The sequence below is a fragment of the Gordionus sp. m RMFG-2023 genome, chromosome 1, assembly GCF_954871325.1.
Source record: "Gordionus sp. m RMFG-2023 chromosome 1, tfGorSpeb1-WG-v2, whole genome shotgun sequence".
In the NCBI taxonomy this organism is placed as follows: Eukaryota; Metazoa; Nematomorpha; class Gordioida; order Chordodea; family Parachordodidae; genus Gordionus; species Gordionus sp. m RMFG-2023.
Window position 1 is genome coordinate 28,460,188 of NC_088775.1, and position 17,872 is coordinate 28,478,059.

Genomic DNA, 17,872 nt, shown 5'->3' on the forward strand with positions numbered 1-17,872 from the left:
GGTAGACAAATAAAGAACTACGCTTGAAATAAACTCATCTGGAGGTTTATTTTATTTTTTTTTTATCTTATGTTTTATATTTATGTTTATTTTATTTTCACCCAGTTCTCCAAATGATATTTCTATCACCACTACCATAATCCCTATGCCACCTTCGCCTATTTTTTAACAAATATAAACATTTAATTCTGTACTATCATTCACTTCACTAGGAGTTAATATAAATATTACTTTATCCGATTCTCTGAGAAACTTTCATGAATATTTAGAGGGATTCAAACTTGAATGTACAGTACAGCCAATTTCATCAACTTTATTAATGGAAAAATATGCAGTAGTTCTGTCGTGGCCTTTATAACAATACTTAGGACCGTCTTATGGTTGAGTTAACATTGTCGTTCATGATTCTATTTTAGAAGGGGATACCAATGCTGACATTGACAGAAATATCGTTTTGCGTGTTCAAACTTGGATGTACAGTACAGCCAATTTCATCAACTTTATTAATGGAAAAATATGCAGTAGTTCTGTCGTGGCCTTTATAACAATATTTACGACCCTTTTATGGTTGAGTTAACATTGTCGTTCATGATTCTATTTTAGAGGGGGATACAAATGCTGACATTGACAGAAATATCGTTTGCGTTCTTCTTTTACCAGTATCCCAATGCATAGGCATATCATCTTTATCAGGACGCAATATGTTTTGTACACTGCTTTGTTAATCCATCATTACTTTCATCTACAACCCTAAATGATATAAAATTATACATTAATTATTTCCTCTCCAAACGACCGCCCAGATTTATTTTGTCACTTTTTCCATCAAAAATTAAAATGTCAACAAGAATTTGCTCTTAATTTTATCAAATACATAATAAATAATCCTCATTATTTTTAAAAAAATTATCCTAAATTTATATGTCAATAAAAAAAATATATAAATAATTTGCATATAAGTTTCATTAGTGTTTAATGGCATTTTTGTAATTTAAATAGACAGCATTTTTTTTACTTAACATAAAAAAATATATATCCCTTATCAAATTCTTTGACAAATAATTTCAGAAATGCAAGACATACATTAAATTTATCTGAAAAACAACAATAACCCTATATAATAAACAACATATTTTTTAGATATAATTTTAATTGATCATATTACAAAAAAGTATAATAGTCGGTTATTTTTATTTTATTTGTCATGATTCTCTAATAAGTAGTTGCCCAGGCCTTCCCAGTTTCCCTTAATACGGAATTTACATGTTTTTTTCCCATATTAGATTAATTGGTAAATCAGATATTTCCCGTTCATGTGATGATATTAAAAATTTAACTATCTCCCAGTCGGGAAAAAAATTTTCAAAATTATAATGGGTAGGACTGGGCTTGGAAACTTAAAATTAATATTAGCTTGCACCTGACTTGGGAATATCTTTTACAAATTATAAAGGGTTGAGTGGGCTTGATAAACATTTTTATAATTATAAGATCTTGGATGCTTCCTAATATTGTGAGCTTAAACCTGGCATGACATATATAGTAAAAAATGAATAAAAATCTCATTCCCCGTCATTTTTGACGGGCTTTCTATTAGTTAGATATAATATACCAACTAGAGGTGGTGCGACAATAAAATATAAAAACTTAATTGCTTTCACCATATCACTCTCATTCTTTTTTTATAGTTACAATATATTTCATTTCCAATATGGCATCCTTGATATGCAAATAACTCAAGGCTTCAATACATTTGCATAATTTCTTCTAATATTTTTAGTGTTTTTGTTTTATCAATGTATCTAATAATAGTAAATTCTGATATGAGTTAACATCGTGTGTGTCATGGCTATCACTGCAAATTAACCAGCATCTATTATTTGTGTGGCTATGTAATATAATATTATTACTATAGCTGTTATGAGCATATTTTAGATAAGCAATAATGGTCAACTGTGTAGTCGTTTATATATCATTAAAAATGGAAGATAATCTTTTAAAAATATAATATCTCATAATAATTTTCTCGATTACTCATCTAGCTTCCATCATGTCATCTAATAGGAAGCTCTAACCACCATATAGTTTTATGATTTAGATTGGTCGTTTATATTCTCTTCTTCAAGAATTGTTAATTTGGTTAGGCCTATAAATTTTTCCTTATTGATCCATTCTATAAAACATTGTGTAAAATACAAAAATGTCATTGGTAAAATGGTAACAGAGAGTTATATTAATTTAATCATCTTTTGTCAATGTAAGTTGCTAAGAATTATATTACCTTATGTGGTTTTAAAACCATTATCAATTGAGACATGTGTATGAATTAATTAACCTTTTTTATCACTTGTCATTTTTTAGACTCAAAATTTTTTTATATCAGCGAAAAAATTTATACTTTATTAAATAGATTTTATATTAAAATTTTATATTTAGAAATATCTTGTATTGTTTTAATTATTTATATGCTAGTTTATTTTGTATGCATAATATGATAAATGACAAAATATGAAATTCAGAATAATTGTTCCAAGTTAGTAAACTTAAAAATGTATTATATATTAATATAAAACCCCAATGACATAGGGAGTATGGGGGGAGGATACCCCATAAATTTTTTTTTAGTTGAGCCCCCTGAGAATGTAAAGGCTAGCGAGGCCCTTGATCATTATCTTTTTGTATATATCTCATGATTGCATTTTGACTGTGTATTATGAATATAAAAGTATTCAATGTAATATTTTATGAAATTGGTAACCAATTTCATACATTTTAAATATTGACAATAAGTTGATTTTATTATAAAATATTTCCCCTTAATAAAATCCTGTATAAACCTATGCTAATAATAATGAATTTGAGTTTAAAATTATACAAAGCGATATTTTACCTTTCCCAGAATAAAAAAAAATGTCTTGCACGTATTATTTAATATAACATATTTATCTTTATCTAAATTCTAACCTCCATTTGAAAGAGGGAAGGTTTAAAGATTTCTTAAATTGAGGACACATCGATTTACTTTTATTTTATTATTGATAATTTCTTTTTGCTTCTAAAAGTTATATGTTTTATTTAATAATGTTATAATTTTTGTGTAAGAAAATTTTAAAAAATGAGCGATTTTTGTGGGAGATTTAAATCGTAGATTTGTGCAAGAGAGATTTGTTATGGCTTTGGAAAAAATTGCCAGTATCCTGCTGATGATGAGTGAGATCCGACAACCCTGTCTATGATACAATTGTGATTAAAATGCGTAATAAAGTTAGCCTTCCATCAGGCATTTATGACTATAGAAAAATTAAATACTCGCTAAAGAGAGCATATCTTTATTTAAATTACGATCCAATATAATCATATATAATAAATAATACACTGAATCACTATTTTATCTATAATTTCTAAACATCGCTGATGAGTGAGATCTGCCCTGTCTATGATACAATTGAGATTAAAATGCCTAATAAAGTTAGGCTTTCATCAGGCATTTATGACTATAGAAAAATTAAATACTGTTAAAGAGAGCATATCTTTATTTAAATTTCGATCCAATATAATCGCATATAATAAATAATACACTGAATCACTATTTTATCTATAATTTTTAATTAAATGGGAATATGACTAAGATTCATTAAAAAATAATTAAATATTTTGTCATGCCATTGATTGTAAGATACATTTATAAAATAATTTGTTGCACCATTGATAAATGTTAAATGATGGCGTCATGTTAAATGTGACAAATGTCAATATTTTTCATACATAATTTGAATAAATAAAACCTTATTTGAATAATGAAACACAATTTCCAAGTTTATCCCATTTAAAATAATCTATGATATTTTTTTAAGTTTCAAAATTTATTAGGAACAGCATATCGTAAAGGTAATATATTGTTTACCTCAGAGGGGGATAATTTAATTAGCCCAGTTGGCAATCGTATAACATTTTTATTACTCAAAAAGTAATTAATTATAAATAGATATGATAAATTTAATTATTATAGAAGTAAATCAGAAACGCTCTCCTTAGAGAGCTCTTTAAATATTACAACAATAGCATTATCACCTGATAATTCCATAATTATTGCTATTAATGAGGGTACATTGGTATACACTAATTATATCATAAATTTTTATAGAGGGAGATGCATATTTTTACAGTCTCATAAGTTATTCACTTATTCAAACATATTCATTTCTCTCATCCATTAAACAGATTAAATTTTCTCCTGATGGCAAGTAATTGCAATTTTTAATAAAACATGTTATACTTTTTTAAGACACTTTGCAATTACAAAAGAAAATATTGTTCAAGTCTATCACCTTCCTAATTGTACTGAAAAACAATTTAATCCATTGTCCTTATTAAAGACATACAATAAATCATATGAAGAAATATCATGCATTGATTGGGCAGATAACAATGGGTTTAAATTTATTGATTAAATATTTATCATTATTCTATATAGTTTTCTTGTTTGTGGAGCCATGGATTCTGTTATTAGATTTTTTACAACTAAATACTACCTTAACTTTGGTGGCAGTTTATCACTTACTGGTCATACAACTCCTATAGTTGCAATATTTTTCTTTGCAAACTCACTTAATGTAACATTATTTTTAATTTATATATTGTGCATTTTTTAAGAAACAATTAATATTTTTATATGTAATCATACATTTTGCCTTTATAAATATTTAAATAAATAACACTTTATTTGCTACCAAAACATTTCCATTTATATCAAAAATTGCCCAATCTCTTTTTCGATAGATCAACAGAAACCCAATGCAAAAATATAATATATTATCAGAGACCTGGATTATAGTCCAACTCTAGGAAATTGCCATTACAACAGTTGATTTATATAAATTTCTATTAGTCTATTTATAACCATATGACCTGGCATATTTGATAAGTTGTTAATAAAAATGATGTAAAAATAATTTTTTTTTACCCATATTTCAAAAATTTATATTTAACCCTATCTCTTTAACTATCTTACTCCTTGCTTTAGATGTTTATTTAATATTAATATATTTTATCCAATTTAAAGATATCTTCAGTTGTATATTCCTTAAGTTGAGCTATTATCCAAAGACCTGCAAGCTTGGCCCAGAATATCTCAAAAAATATGTTTTTAAAATTTGGGCTTCGCTTAAATATTTAAAAAAAAAATTGGGCAAGGCTAATTTAAAAAAAAATCATTTTGATAAAATCAATCAATGAAACATCTTTGATTTCCACAATTACCAAATTTATTGCATACTCAGATGAAAGGATTCTTAAAATGTGTAATTTTTTAATTAACAAAAGGTAATGAGTATCAGTACAAATGCTGTGATATATGTATGGGAATGTGATACTGACATCAACAATTTGAAATTAAACAAAGAAAAAAAGAGCTTCTGGGATGAAAACAAAAGTGAGAAAGATGAATTAGAGGAGACCAACGAGAAGAGTGGTTATAATGATGCTATGGAAGTCATTGAAAATATGAGTAAATAATATATATTTTTTTCTTCTCCATAGGAATTGATACAAATTAATTACAATTTTAGAATTTGCTATTTTAAACTTAATAAGGCATTTCCGTTTTAATTAACATCTTATTTAAATATATTCAAATTTGTATTATATCCAAAACTTAAATTATTCAATATATTTTCTTTTATATAAATTTTAGAAACCCTAAGGCATTTTCGTTTTAATTAACATCTTATTTATATATATTCAAATTTGTAGTATATCCAAAACTTAAATTATTCAATATATTTTCTTTTATATAAATTTTAGAAACCCTAGAGACTGTTCCTTTGCTCTACTACAAAAAAAGCAAAAAGTTACCTCCATTAAATATACTTTTTTAAGATTTATTATTATTTTTATAAAATGATGACCTTAATGACCAAATCTATAGCTGTGAACCTGCATAAGTTGGATTTTGTTGAACCTGAATCCATATTTTTATTTAACTTGATCTGGCTATATTTAAGATAATAATAAATGTTTATGAAAATAATTTATTTATTATATAATATATATAACTACTTTAGAATAAATTTAATATTATTTTTATATTTATTAAATGTCCTTATTAATTAATTAGATTAGGTTGCTTCATTGCAATTGATGTATAACTGATGTTTTAGGACTATTAATTTCTCTTTGCCTTACATTTAACTGATTTTGCTATTTATTAAGATGCTGCATTCTTTCCTCATCTTAATATGTAGGCATGGTGTCTCGAGTCTTATTTGATTGAATGCTGGGCATATATTCTGTCTCAATTTTTCATTTTATCTAAAAAAATATTTATATATTTTTTTATCATTTCTTATCTTCTCCAAATTATTTTTTTATACCACATCTTCAAAATAAATCAAACTTCACATGATACTTAATTATATTAATTTTAATAAAATTAAAATTTAGAATGGCTTGTAAAGGTAAAAACTTCTAGAGAATTTTTTACATTTAAAAAACTTCCTTCTCAAGGTTTTTTTAAAAATTTTACCAGAAATTGAACTTTTTTACATTTAAAAATATTTTTTAAACTAGAATGTTAGAGGTTACAGAATGATATATAATTTATGATTCTAGCAAAAATTAAATTTGTCTTTAAAGCATGTATCGATCTTGTTGAGCTAGTGCTCTGAATTACAATTTATAACATAGATAACTATTATAAGTATCGTTCCTTTCCTTTTAATGAGAATCGTTTGAAAAACTCGCTTTTATTTGTCATGGAATAACCCATATAGCATCGCTTATTGGCATTTCTAAGATTGGAAAGGGGGGGGGTTAATTAAAAGGTTAGATTTCCAGTGGGTTTACCTTATTTAGCAATTGAAGTGCTTTGATAGTCCTACAGAAATTTTTATCATGTTGTATTCGATATCAGTTTAATATACAAACTAGAGGTTGATGTCACATGGCCTAAAAGTGCAAGCCTATCAAGACAAAAATATTTTAATGTTAGGTCATACAACTTTTGCAAAATGATGCTCATTATTGATAAATAAATGTCTCTTTCTTTCAAAAATTATTATGGGCACAGCCTGGCAAGACATTTTGTACTAAGCATAATTGTTTTATGGACCAACAAAAAAAAATTATGAGCTATGCCGCTTTTTTTATTATTAATTTCTATAGCCCGGTTAACCCATGAAGAATATAGTTGTTTTCCCCACCTCGATTCCATGACAAATTTGAAGAGTAATTTTTTTTTTATAATACGAAGTGTATTTTAGGGAATTTATGGAAAATTCAAAAAATAATTTTTTTTACAAGATATAAATAGAGACCTGCAATGCCTAATTACAAACATGGCCATCTTTGGTATTGTTAGAAATACATGATGGCTAACTACAGATTATAAAAACTTGCATTGTTCTTATATGTACAAAATTTCCACATTATATAATATTATTTTAGAATATAAATTTGAATATAAAATAAAATAAGTTAGTAAAAATCGCGATATATTTTTATAAAGATCATAAGTAGAAAACGCGATATATTTTATAAAGGGTCGTTAGAATATTATAATTATTATAAGATGTTTTTATTAATATTATAATTTTTTTAAATTAATTTTGTAATTAATATTTTAATTATAATGTTTTCTCGAACTTGGTAGATTCACAAAGATGTTTAGGACGACGATGAATCACTATATAAAATTTACGAAGACACGCAATGAAGTTTATTGGTAAAGTATTAATAAATAGTCATGATCAAAATGATGATCATTAGCAAAAGATTAGTTATGGCAGAATACCGCTACATCTTATTAATAAAATATCTGACCATCTATGAGACTAGAAACATACGATGAAAACATTGGCGAAAACGTCCATAAAAGAAAATTTAGAGTCCATTTTTATTATAATGATTTAGATGATATTATAATGGTACGTCAATTGGTGCAAGGCTTGGAATGCATGAACGCCGACGGTAAAATATTCACTATCAACGCTCGTCAATACAAAAGGATATAGTTATCGTTACATTATATTTTTTTTATATAACACACATTCCATATAAATTACAATCATTAAATAAAATAAATAAATGAAGATGAAACAATTGGTAAACAATGATAATATCATAAACATTGAATTTACGTTATATTCAGGTAATGGAGACTTATTTTTTAAGAAGATTTGAGGATATTTTTAAAAATACACAAATTACAAATATCGATAAGGCTGGATCGTTCACCATGAGACTACCGGATGAAATATATAAAGCTCAAATCGATATGCTCACCCACAAAATTCATCATTCTCATCATTGTGAATCTACCAAGCTCAAGAAAACATTATCAGCTACCACCATGTTAGAAACATATGATGGCTAGCTATAAATTAAGAAAACATTTTATTAAATTAAAATGAAGAATTACATTGTGTTCTTATATGTTCAAAATTTCTACTTTATATAATATTATTTTAGAATATAAATTTGATTATAAAATAAATAAGTTAGTAAAAATCACGATATATTTTTTAAAGGTCATTTGAATATTAAAATTATTATAAATAATTTTAATTAATATTAAAATATTATTTTATTTTAATTAATATTAAAATATTATTTTATTTTTTTTAACATCTATAACAGGTTTCAAAAAATTTGGCTGGTCCTGCTGATCTCTAGATTTGAATTATACTTTAGTTTACTGGACTAATTAATTGATACCTATTTACTTATTTTTTTCTCAAATTGAAAATTTTGAAGAGAATCTATCTTTATTTAATGCTTTAACAAGTTGCTCATTAGTTTTTAGCAACTTTTTAGAATAAACAAGATCATTGTATTTAATTTTTTTGCTTAACATTTTAAATTATTAGTGGATAATTTGGAAATAATAGAAACACTTATCCTAAATATCACTTATTAAATTAAGCAAATGATATTAAGATCTAGGCTTCCCTTAACACTGCTTTTATGTCAAAAAATAATGCTCATAATTGAATGGTCTCATAAAATAAACCTTTTTCTTTTAAAGTAACCAATTTATTCATCTTATATAATAGTCTATTTTATTTTCCCCTATTTAGTTATACATTTCTTATTGTATAATATAAGGATCAAATTTTTTAGACAGAAACAATTCACTCCAATTTATTATTGATCGATAAGAGAAATCTTTTTTACTTCAAATTTTATATATATTCTTTTATTCATGCATATTATATTTACAAGGTTTCACTTCGATAAGCCTGCCGTGAACCAAAATCAAAAGGGACTTTTTGCCATCACGTGTGCCGCTTACAACAAGAATAACCGGATTTTAGCGACCGCCACCAACCTAGGCTTTTTCTATATCCACGAAATGCCCTATTTTAATCACATCCAATCATTGAGGTTTTTATATAATTTAAAAAAAGTCAACATTCTTTAAACCATCCTTGGCTCTTTTGATGAAGCATATGGGTTTAATCCCACAAACCTACAATCATGCTCTTTCCTTTTATGTCACATTTATTTTTACCACCAGGCCCTGAACCGGTATTTTTCTTAGGAAAATCATATGTATATATTTATATTCACTGTCCAGCAATTTGGTTTGCTCTTTGGCACTGTTTACTGTATTGGATGGGTACAAAAAAATCATGTTTAGGTTATTTGAATTTGCGGATTGATGATTGAAGTTAGAGTCATCTTAAGGATAAAATACATTTTTTTCAAAATCTTATTTGCTTAAAAAGGTAGCAAGATATAATTAATTTTTGTTATATTTGCAATAAAAGGATTTTAAAATATTTTACGAATCACATTGCCCTAATATTGAAAAAAACACATGATTCGTGATAATGCACTCACTATCGCCTTATGAGAAAATAAATTTTTTCAAATTTAAATAGTTTAAAATTAGTTATTTTTTACATATAAAATTTTTTATTACACTATTTTAAAGATAGCTGTTAAATAGTATTCTAAATTTCAAATTGTTGGCTAAAATAAGAAAGTTTTATTACAATATCGATTTAATTGAATAAATCACGATTCTTTTGATTTGAACAAATTTTTATAACAAAAATCTTTTAAAATATGTCTGGAAAACAATTGCGGAGGCAAAAAAAATTAAGGCTATTAAATTTCTAAATCAAAGTGCTTAAAGATTTAGTATTTCCAAAGGAATTGTTTTCAACATTCATAAATTCAAAGGTGACATTATCAAACGTTCTGCAAATAAAACATTTGTACCAAATAAATAAATAAAAATAACATCTTATTTTATTTCATAAAAGTTTATGTATACATAACATAGTTTTAATCATAATTTTGATGAATCATTTTATTATTTTAATTTTAATAAAGAAACTCGATTTAAACATCATGGTGACAGAAACTATCACAGTGTTGAAGTAACATTAAAAAATATATTTTTATAGAATTTTTCTTATGATATAAATAGACATTTAATTAGTAAAGAGACCAAATCCGTTATAAAAGAAACATGACTCAAATTTTGGCGGTGCCAGAAGAGATGTTTACAAGACAAGATAACAAGTATACTTCTATTTTGATAGCATCGAGGAGATGATGGCAGTATACGCTCTAATTCATGGCAAAAGATGCAAGGATGCTAATGGAGAGTGGTTTACCATCGACGCAGAGAGATATGAGAGAAATTAAGTGTTGTTAGTAAGTAGAGTCACCTAAATCAGAGTCTGTAGTCGAATTAGTAGACTCGTCTTGTCATAAACTTGAGTCGGAGTCGACTAGAGGACGAATATTTCGAATTAGTATTGTAGAATCATTTAACACATTTGGTCGACTAGAGGACGAGTATTTCAAATTAGTTTATTCACGGCTCAAGTTGGAAGCAGAGACCTTCATGGGCCTCAATTTTTTGACCAAGCCTGGCCCGGCTTATATCTAAGTTAAAAAAAATTCCCAAGCCCATGATAAGTTTAAAAAAAATTTCCCAAGCCCATTAAATTATTTAAAATGCTGAAGTAATACTAATAGAAATATAACATTTTATTTAGTATATATAAATATTAATAAATGATATAAACAAAATTTTAATTTATATTCAAATTATCATTTAAAAATAATATATTATCAACAATTTCATTATTTAAATTCTTCTCTCTTCGATAACTCTTCCAATAGTGCTGAAATTTCGTTCACTCGAAGCATTTGATGCTGGAATTGCATGAATTTTTTTTTGCCAATCTTGCTAATTTTGGCAAAATTTTTTTATGCTTCTTCCACCAATAGGATATGATCATCATAATTGATATCATCCTCCTTAAGCTTAATATCCAAATATAAATTAACCTCATCCGCATCAGTCTCATTATTAAACATTCTATCATCCTCCCATGAAGACATATCCATTAATGAGGATGAAACTAAACATATTATATTGCTAAAAAAATTCATAAAGAATAAATTACTTGTAGCTCTGGCATTACTCTTTGAAGTAGGGGCCTGCACTTCATCCAGATCTGAAGATGCACCTAAAAATATTATATAGATTAAAACATTTATAAAAAATATGTTACTTGTAGCTTTGGTGGCATTCCTTAAAGAAAGTAGGGTCAACGTCAAGTACTTCATCCAAATCATATATAGGTATAGGTTGATACTCCGAATAATCTTTCATTATCTCTCTAACAGAATTTTTTACATCTATTGCTTCTTCCAAAGCAAGGATTCTTAATTGGCGGAATTTTGGACTTAAAAATGTTTTTGTAGAGAATATCTAATTGAAATTTAGATATTAAAAATTCTTTAGCTCTTAATTTCAATTATAATTTCATTGTTATTTTGATGTGCATCATATAAAATATTACTCACTGGTAAATTTGCCAATTTTTTATATATTAATAAAACTTTAAATAATATAGGCTTTGTATCCCCTCAAGTTCTTTGGTTGTCTGATTATAAGGAGTCAACATTTCTATTCATGATTTCAATGCGTTTTTATCAATAGCATTTAACTTGTTTTCCATATTTCTTTTCTGTAAAGAATCTAAAATAACCTCATATTGTTCATATATGCTTTTGAACATTTTTAATTTTGAATTCCATCTTGTTTCAACATCTAAGTGATTTTGATAGATTTTTGTTATATCCACTTTGTTTAAAATATCTAGTTAGTATTTGCATTGTAGAATGAGGTTATATAATAAGGGTGTAGATATTTGCATATATTTTAGAGAAAAGGTATTTCTTAGAATAGTGATAATGAGATGAGCAGAACAGTTTAATCGTTTATATGATTCTAAAGCCTTTATCAAGTTGCAACCTTGATCAGTGATGAATGTGATTTTATAAAATGCATCAGAAGCATATCCAAGTTTTGTAAAATTAGAAACAAGTTCTTTGTGAATGTTTTCACTTGTTTTTTTTATCTTCTAAAAATAGAGAAATATACAAAATTAATTTCCATTTAATTATGTAGTGAAGAGTTAATGTTATATATGTGTACTTTTTAAAGTCATCTGTGTATAAATCAGTTGTTGCATTACAAAAATATTAAAGCATTTTGTACTTCTGGGAATATATTTTTGTGCAAATTTTTAGACATATCATTCATATGCCTAGATATAGTTATAGGAATTGGCAAAATATTTTCAACATCAATCAAACCCCTCTTTGACCAACTTCAATAAAATATTGTGCTAAAAAAGCCTTTAACAGCTATACATTGAAATGGGCGAATATCTATGGCACAAAATTTTGCACATCTCTTGATAACTTCCTTTTTTTCACTTTTATGATGCTTTATCATTTTTAATTGGATAAAAAAGAAGATAATTTAATTTTAGGATTTGGTTTACATTTATGCCTTGATAAATGAGTTGATCCTACTTTTTGTGAATATGAAAGTCTTGGCATGTTTTACATTGGACATATCCAATTTTAATATTATGATTGTCTATTATTATGCTAAAAGAATCCCAGACTTTGCTCTGTTGTTTTCAAATAATTTATATTCTTGAGAATGAAATTTTTTCACTATTTCATTTTTATTCATTATATCTAAAAAAAAAATAGAAAATACTACAATTTATTACAGAGGAGAAAGTCATAAGTAAAGTTGTAGTGAAATAATAAAAGAAGCCAGAACTATCAAAAAAATTGCACAGAATGCAGATTTATTTGGTGAAAATTTATTGGCCAGAAAAAATATAATGAATTTTTGCAATATGATGATGATAAAAAATCAAATTTGTATATTCTAAATATAAGTTGTTCTCAGGGTTTCGAACCGTTTAGTATAACGGTTCGGTTCGTTCCGGTTTTTAGTTTATAATTTTATAAAGGTTTTGTTCCATTTCGGTTTTAAAAAAAAATCATTTCGGTTCGGTTTATAATGGTTCTTTTCGGTTTGTTCCTGTTTTTATAAATTTAATTTAAAAAAAATTAATCATTAACCATGTATATATTAATTTTAGAGAAAAATCTTTTTAGTTTATAATTTCTTATTTAATTTATCCATGATAATCTAATGGATGTTTTTATTAAATTTAGGAAATATAAATTAGACAAATTAGTTTTTTTTTATTTCATAAATAAATAAGATAAAAACAAACATGCGTAAATACAATAATGAATAAAATAATATGTATACTATACTATTTAGGTTTAAAAAGAGAATTCGAACGGATAACTAAAATATTTTCTAATATTTCAGGATTTAATTTAGTTCTCTGCGCATAGAGTATAAACTTAAGGCTTGAAAATGCTCTTACTATGGAGACCTTAGCTGGAACTGCTAGCACAGTTATAGCTAACTTATAAAGTTCTGGCATACTATTCTTTACATTTTCCCAATAATTCAAAAGATTAGTATCTTTTTCTAATCTCTCTATATTATCAAATGACCGAATTATATATTCTATTTCTATACATTTATTATAATTTTCGATGCCCTGAGAATTATTCTTATTAAGACTTTCATGCGACTTTAATAAATCTTCAAAATTATCATCTAAATTATCCTTCGAATACGAACACGTAGGCATAGTATTTAGAATTTCAATATTCTGATTATTTAGATTTTGTATCAAGTTCCAAGTTTTACAAAGATGTTTTCTGGCGATCTCTCTTTCTTCAAAAGTTAAAAATACATTATATCTAGGGTCGAGATAAATAGCAGAGCAAAAAACTTCATTTTTGAAATTTATTTCTCGTGCTTTCATCGTAGAAACTAAAAGTCTGGCAAATGGAGTGTCTACTTTACTCGTTTGCATGAGACATTTGATCCACGCAGCATAAAAATCGCCCATTGTCAATTGTTCAATTTGTAAATATTTTGTCAAAACATAAGCTGGATATAAAGCTTTTAATATGTCACTAATTATTTTCCATTCATTCTCTGATAAACATTTTTCGCGATAGCTTTGGAGCGATATTTCTTGGCAAAAGCTTTTTAACTTTAGTAATCTCTCCAACATTAAATAGATATAGTTCCATCTTGTGCAACAATCTATTAGTGGTTTTTTCAAATTTAATTTTGAGAGAATAGCCATTGTTGTCTGATTTCTTATTTTTTTGCAGATGTTTCTTGCTTTATTTATAATGATAATTTCATTTGAATTTTTAATGCAATCATTAATTGCTAATTGAAATGTATGTGAAGCACATCTAATACCTAATAATATGGAACTGGCATTTGATGCAAGATTAATATTTTCAATATTGAAAGGTTCTTTATTTTCATCATGAATTATATCATTATTATTTAAATCATCATTAATTAAATAATCGTTAAGGTCATCATCTTCTTCATCGTGTAGTATTAATAGCTTAATTAACTTAATCATATTTGCTGCATTATCGGTGGTTATTGTGTAAATCTGCTCAATTTTTATTTCATATTCTTTTAGAACATCTATAATAATTTTTTTAAGATATTCTGATGTGTGTCGTTCCTTAATCACTTTCATGCATAGAGTCCTTAATTTTATTTTTCCGTTATTTATAAATTGAATATTGATCCCCAATATGGACCTAACATATCTAGTTGTTATATCTAATTTTAACGAAATAAGTTTTTGATAAACTTCCTTTTTTATATTTTCCGAAAAATCTAACGCCATTTTTTTAATATTATTGCATATATTTTTCGAATTGATAGTTAAATTTCCACCCAATCCTATAATTATCGGTTCTATAATATTTCGAAATGCTTTGTCGTCAATTGATTTTATTGGCCTACCGTTAACTGTTATTAGCTCGGTGCAGGAGCGGATTAAAGTTTCTTTATTTATATTGATTTCTATTTTAGTAGGGTTGGACTTAAAAGCATCTTGGATTGTATTATACTGGTTTGCAGTTTTCGTTATTTGAATTTTTTTAATAGTCAAATTTTCTTTCTTTTTTCTTAATAATTTGAATTCCCTATTGTGGAATCTTTCTATATGTCGTTCAAGATTTGCAGCATGGTCCCCAGTTAAGACCTTACCACAATCTTCTATTTTACAAATAGATTGATTTTTTATGATATCTAATTTAAAATAGGAACGCACAGGATTTGACTTTTCCCGAACCATTTAATAGATAACTAAAAAGCTATATGATGATAGATGAAAATCTTTTATTATATAAATAGAATAAATAAAAAAGCTTAATAGAAACAATTTTACCTTCATTTTTATTTTTTTAAATAACTTGGATTATAGAATTTAAATGACAATAAATAAAATGGTCAGCAATAAATATTTTAATGATATAATAATTTTTTATTTATAAAAATCATATTTTTTTTAAATTCAGAATTCTAAAATTTATTATTAAAATAATATGTTAGTTAGCATTTACCATTATCATATATGCAAAATAAAAAAAAATATGATTAAAGAATGGCATTTGTAATAAATATTTTTCTAAATCTGTATTTTTAAATAATAAAACTATAAATCTTCAGTTTAAGTTAACTAACATTGCATTAAATTATTTTATACTTTTATTTATTTGTGTTTTATATTAAATAGACTTACATTTAAAAATAGGAATTATATTTTGATGTTAAACTAAATATAACTAGTATAGTTTAATTCAAATTACCCACTCTGATATATTCTATATAAACTAAGATAAACTTTTTTTGAATATATCAATTAATAAGAAATTATTGTAAAACAATATTATATAAAAATTGGTCAGTACTTTATTTCTATTAGATGTTAATATAATATGACAGAATAGGTAATTTAAGTTAAACTATAGTATTTATATTTAGTTTAACATCAAAATTTAATTACTATTTTTAATTCACTGTAAGTTTATTTAAATATAAAACACATTAATAAATAAATAAAAGTATAAAAATAATTTAATGCAATGTTAATTAACTTATTTAAACAGAAGATTTACAGTAAGATTTTTATTATTTAAAAATACAGATTTAGAAAAATATTCATTACAAATGCCATTCTTTAATCATATTTTTTTATTTTGCATATATGATAATGGTAAATGCTAACTAACATATTATAATAATAAATAATTTATAATATTAGAATTCTGAATTTAAAAAAAACAATGATTATAAATAAAAAATTATTATATCATTAAAATATTGCTGACTATTTTATTTATTGTCATTTAAATTCTATGATCCAAGTTTTTATAATGAGATGAAAAATAAACCATATAATATAAAAATGAATGTAAAAGGTACTTGATTTCTATTAGATGTTATTTATTAATAATAGAATTATATAATTTTTTCCTAATTATTAGCAGATATTATTCTAAAAGCTTATTAATATCTTATGTATAAATTTGTTAATTTAGCCAAGAATAATTATGTCTGATTTTAAGATATCTTATCTAATTAACAGATAAATTGTCTAATCTCTTATAAAATAAGTATTTAAAGAAAAAACAACAAACCTGGTATTATTTGATATATAATGTTGATAATATAAAAATATTTAATTTGATATATAATGTTGATAATATAGAAATATTTAATTTGAAAAGAAATCACCAATTTTAAAAATGCCCCCAAGGAAAAATTTTAAATTTAGGTTAATAATTTAAAATTAATTATTTTTAAAACCGTTTTGAACCGGTTTAAAATATTTATAACGGTTCGGTTCGCTCTTTTAATGTTTTCTTCATAACGGTTCGGCTAAGGTTACGGTTCAGAAAATCATAACGGTTCATTCCGGTTTTGTGGTTCGGTTCGGTTCGAACCCCTGGTTGTTTATTATATTAAAGGTCAAATCTGTTGATCATTCAAAATAAATCTATTCATTCATTATCATTACATAATACCCATATATATAGAAAACACACAAAAAATCAATTAGTTCAGAAAAAAGGGTGTTATGTTACATATTAACAGCTTTCTTAGCCTTCAATCTCATTAGTGTAATACACAAAGGAAATACATAGAGCCAACTGAATTTATAAATGATATAAAATCTTTATTTGAATTATTGTAAAGATCATTACCTTAATCATTTTAAGTATCATCTTTATAGCCATATATTTAATTTCTAATTAATATTGGATTTGTCACACTAAAGAAGTAACAGTGTGATCCAGTTTTATAAGAATGAAAAAAAGTGATTTTTAAATAAAAATATCATGGTATTTTATATAATTAAGTGTAGGAATTACCTATAATAATCTTACACTTTAAATCAGTTATTTCAGGAATAAGTATACCAATTTCCGATTTTAAAGAAAACAAAATTAAAACTCTCCCAAGGTGTCTAGGAAATGGAATAAATGATTAGTTATATTTTTCCAAATAAATATCCTTAATTCTAAATTTGGAAAAAAATTTTAGGCCCAAGCCTGGCCCAAGTAAATTTCCAAGGTCTCTGGTTTGAAGTCTAAAGTTAAAATGTTTGTTAATAATAATAATCAATTTAAA

At 25.3% G+C, this 17,872-nt stretch overlaps 1 protein-coding gene across 1 annotated transcript in view; it reads left to right on the forward strand.

Annotated features, from left to right (window-relative positions):
- Positions 1-3,732: 3,732 nt before the first annotated feature.
- LOC135922948 (periodic tryptophan protein 2 homolog) overlaps positions 3,733-17,872 on the forward strand; it is a 46,653-nt gene continuing 32,513 nt past the window's right edge. Inside the window, exons 1-9 of the mRNA XM_065457496.1 lie at positions 3,733-3,815; positions 3,855-3,967; positions 4,010-4,104; positions 4,145-4,244; positions 4,286-4,432; positions 4,475-4,613; positions 5,323-5,506; positions 5,803-5,848; positions 9,220-9,381. Of these exons, the coding sequence (XP_065313568.1) occupies positions 3,798-3,815; positions 3,855-3,967; positions 4,010-4,104; positions 4,145-4,244; positions 4,286-4,432; positions 4,475-4,613; positions 5,323-5,506; positions 5,803-5,848; positions 9,220-9,381 (1,004 nt within the window). The 5' untranslated portion in view covers positions 3,733-3,797. The remainder of the gene's footprint in view (positions 3,816-3,854; positions 3,968-4,009; positions 4,105-4,144; positions 4,245-4,285; positions 4,433-4,474; positions 4,614-5,322; positions 5,507-5,802; positions 5,849-9,219; positions 9,382-17,872) is intronic.